The 2,745-nt window shown below is 45.8% G+C and overlaps 1 protein-coding gene across 1 annotated transcript; it reads left to right on the top strand.

Annotated features, from left to right (window-relative positions):
• Window positions 1-348: 348 nt before the first annotated feature.
• LOC309808537 (hemoglobin subunit beta-like) lies at window positions 349-1,954 on the top strand. Its single transcript, XM_082628894.1, has 3 exons — window positions 349-507; window positions 636-858; window positions 1,699-1,954. The coding sequence occupies exons 1-3, from the start codon at window positions 416-418 to the stop codon at window positions 1,825-1,827; spliced, it is 444 nt and encodes a 147-aa protein (XP_082485020.1). The 5' UTR covers window positions 349-415; the 3' UTR covers window positions 1,828-1,954.
• Window positions 1,955-2,745: the final 791 nt, after the last annotated feature.

The following is a 2,745-nucleotide window of genomic DNA, read 5'->3' as shown; positions in this document are numbered from 1 at the left end:
ACAGTGGGCAAATCCCTTCCACATTCTGGACCTCAGATTCTTCAGTTGTGTACTAAGAAAATAGAGGAGGCAGTCTCTAAGAGATTACTACACTGTGATTCTAAAAATTGTACAAGTGAATTTGCCAAGGATGATGATTTTAGTAGCAATTTGTATTGCTGGAATGAGTGGGGCCTGGAGATACCCAGAGAGAGGGCTGAAGGCCTGGAGTCAGTGCAGGAATGCTAAGGAGATGTATGGCTCTCATCATTCAAGCCTCACCCTGTTGAACCACACCCCAGCATGGGCCAATCTGGTCACAGAAGCAGGGATGGCAGGAGGCAGGGCTGGGCATAAAAGGAAGAGCAAGGCCAGAGGCTGCTTGCACTTGCTTCTGACACAACCGTGTTCACTAGCAACTACACGAACAGACACCATGGTGCATCTGACTGGTGAGGAGAAGTCTGCCGTCGCTGCCCTATGGGCCAAGGTGAACGTGGAGGAAGTTGGTGGTGAGGCCCTGGGCAGGTACGTATCCAGCTGACAGGCACGCTTAAGGAGAGTGAATGGCAGCTGGGCACGTGGAGACAGAGCAATCCCCTGAGATCCTGACAGGTGCTGACTCCCTCTGTCCTTTTGCTGTTTTCACCCCTTAGGCTGCTGGTTGTCTACCCCTGGACTCAGAGGTTCTTTGAGGCCTTTGGGGACCTGTCCACTGCTGATGCTGTTATGAAGAACCCTAATGTGAAGAAACATGGCAAGAAGGTGCTAGGCTCCTTTAGTGACGGCCTGAAGCATCTCGACGACCTCAAGGGTACGTTTGCTGCGCTCAGTGAGCTGCACTGTGACAAGCTGCACGTGGATCCTGAGAACTTCAAGGTGAGTCTATGGGACCCTCAATGGTCTCCTTCTTCTTCTTTTTTGTGGTCAAGCTCGTGTCATGGGGAGAGGGCTCAATGGCAGGATGCAGTTTAGAATGGAAGAGAGGTATTCTGCTTAAGGCACTATGGACTCCCGGGACCACTTTTTTATTTTAGTTTATTTTACCCTGTTTGCTCACAACCATCACCTCCTCTTTTTCATTCTTGTTCTCCTCTGTTTTGTTCTCTGCAATGGCTTCTCCTTTTTAAATCACACTTTATTTAGGGTGTCTAATTTTAAAAAAAGACTTTCTTTTTTTATCCAAAAATGTTAATCTAGGGCTTCCCTGGTGGCGCGGTGGTTGAGAGTCCGCCTGCCGATGCAGGGGACACAGGTTCGTGCCCCGATCCGGGAAGATCCCACGTGCTGCGGATCGGCTGGGCCCGTGAGCCGTGGCCACTGAGCCTGCGCGTCCGGAGCCTGTGCTCCGCAACGAGAGAGGCCACAACAGTGAGAGGCCCGCATACCGCAAAAAAAAAAAAAAAAAAAAAAAAATGTTAATCTAATATTTTCCTCTTATCTCTTCCTTTTGAAGGAAGGAGGATAAAATGTTGTATTGCTTCGTGAAATGGTTCTAAATAATAAAAATGAGAACACATTCTGGATTAAGGCAGAAAGAGAGAAACATTTCTAAATATAAATTCAGGCTGATATGGATGGATTCACATGAGTAGTAACCCTGACACTTCAGCTACTTTTCTGCTTATACCCTAGGGACACAGTTTGGGATGAGACTTAAATACTCTAAGCTGGGTCCCTCTACTAACCATGCTCTTGCTTTTTATCTCTTCCACACAGCTCCTAGGCAACGTGCTGGTGGTTGTTCTGGCTCGTCATTTTGGCAAGGAATTCACCCCGGGGCTGCAGGCTGCCTATCAGAAGGTGGTGGCTGGTGTGGCTAACGCCTTGGCCCACAAGTACCATTGAGATCCTGGCCTATTTCTTGGTGACCATTGGAAGAGCATATTTCCCTTGATTCTATTTTCTGAACATGCGGAAATAATGTCTATCCTCAAGGGTATGGCTTCTGCCTAATAAAGAACTTTCAGCACAATTTCCTGATTCCTTTTACTCATTTTATTCCCTAAGGACATGGGAAAGTCCCTGAAGGTCTATCCTCAAGGGTATGGCTTCTGCCTAATAAAGAACTTTCAGCACAATTTCCTGATTCCTTTTACTCATTTTATTCCCTAAGGATATGGGAAAGTCCCTGAAGGTCTACAGATAGGGTGCCTTTGTGTCTTATACAAAGAGGTTAAGGGAAATGAGAAAAGGAAGGGGGCCATACACAGTCAGTAATGGATGAAACTTCTATCTTAAGGCGTTATAACTGTCAAGAAGAGTTGAAATATAGAGAGGATACCGGCATTACAGGGGCTCTATGGGGGACCTCAAACCTGAGACAGAAAGTTCAGGTTAATGCTCATTCATTTCCAGTAATTACTCAAAAAATAATGTGCTCAAACAGACACATAATTATTGCTCAAAGTACTGTTATGTCTCCTTTTATCCTACTTCTCTTGCTTCCATGCTGTAGGCAGCAATGCTATACTACATCAGATGTTCCTGTTCTAAGCATAACCTCCCTCTCTCACTTGCCCCAAAAGACCACAAAATTAACCCTACTCTCCCTTTTGAGTTAAAGTTCAGTGATCACATACCACCTGCTCACATATCTTTTTACCCTGGTCTCAATGAACTTTCCAGTATTGCCTAAGGAAATCCTTCCAAACCCTGCCCCTACCTTTATCCACTTTTCACTTTTCTTCCTATCAAGCACACTCACCCTCCATTCTGTATAAGCATTTATGCGTATTTTGTATTATCCTACGTGACTACTGTGCC

The sequence above is a fragment of the Mesoplodon mirus genome, assembly GCF_964341445.2.
Source record: "Mesoplodon mirus genome assembly, chromosome: 7".
Taxonomy (NCBI): domain Eukaryota; kingdom Metazoa; phylum Chordata; class Mammalia; order Artiodactyla; family Ziphiidae; genus Mesoplodon; species Mesoplodon mirus.
The sequence above is the reverse complement of the archived record's forward strand: the minus strand, read 5'-3'. Positions and strand labels throughout refer to the sequence as shown.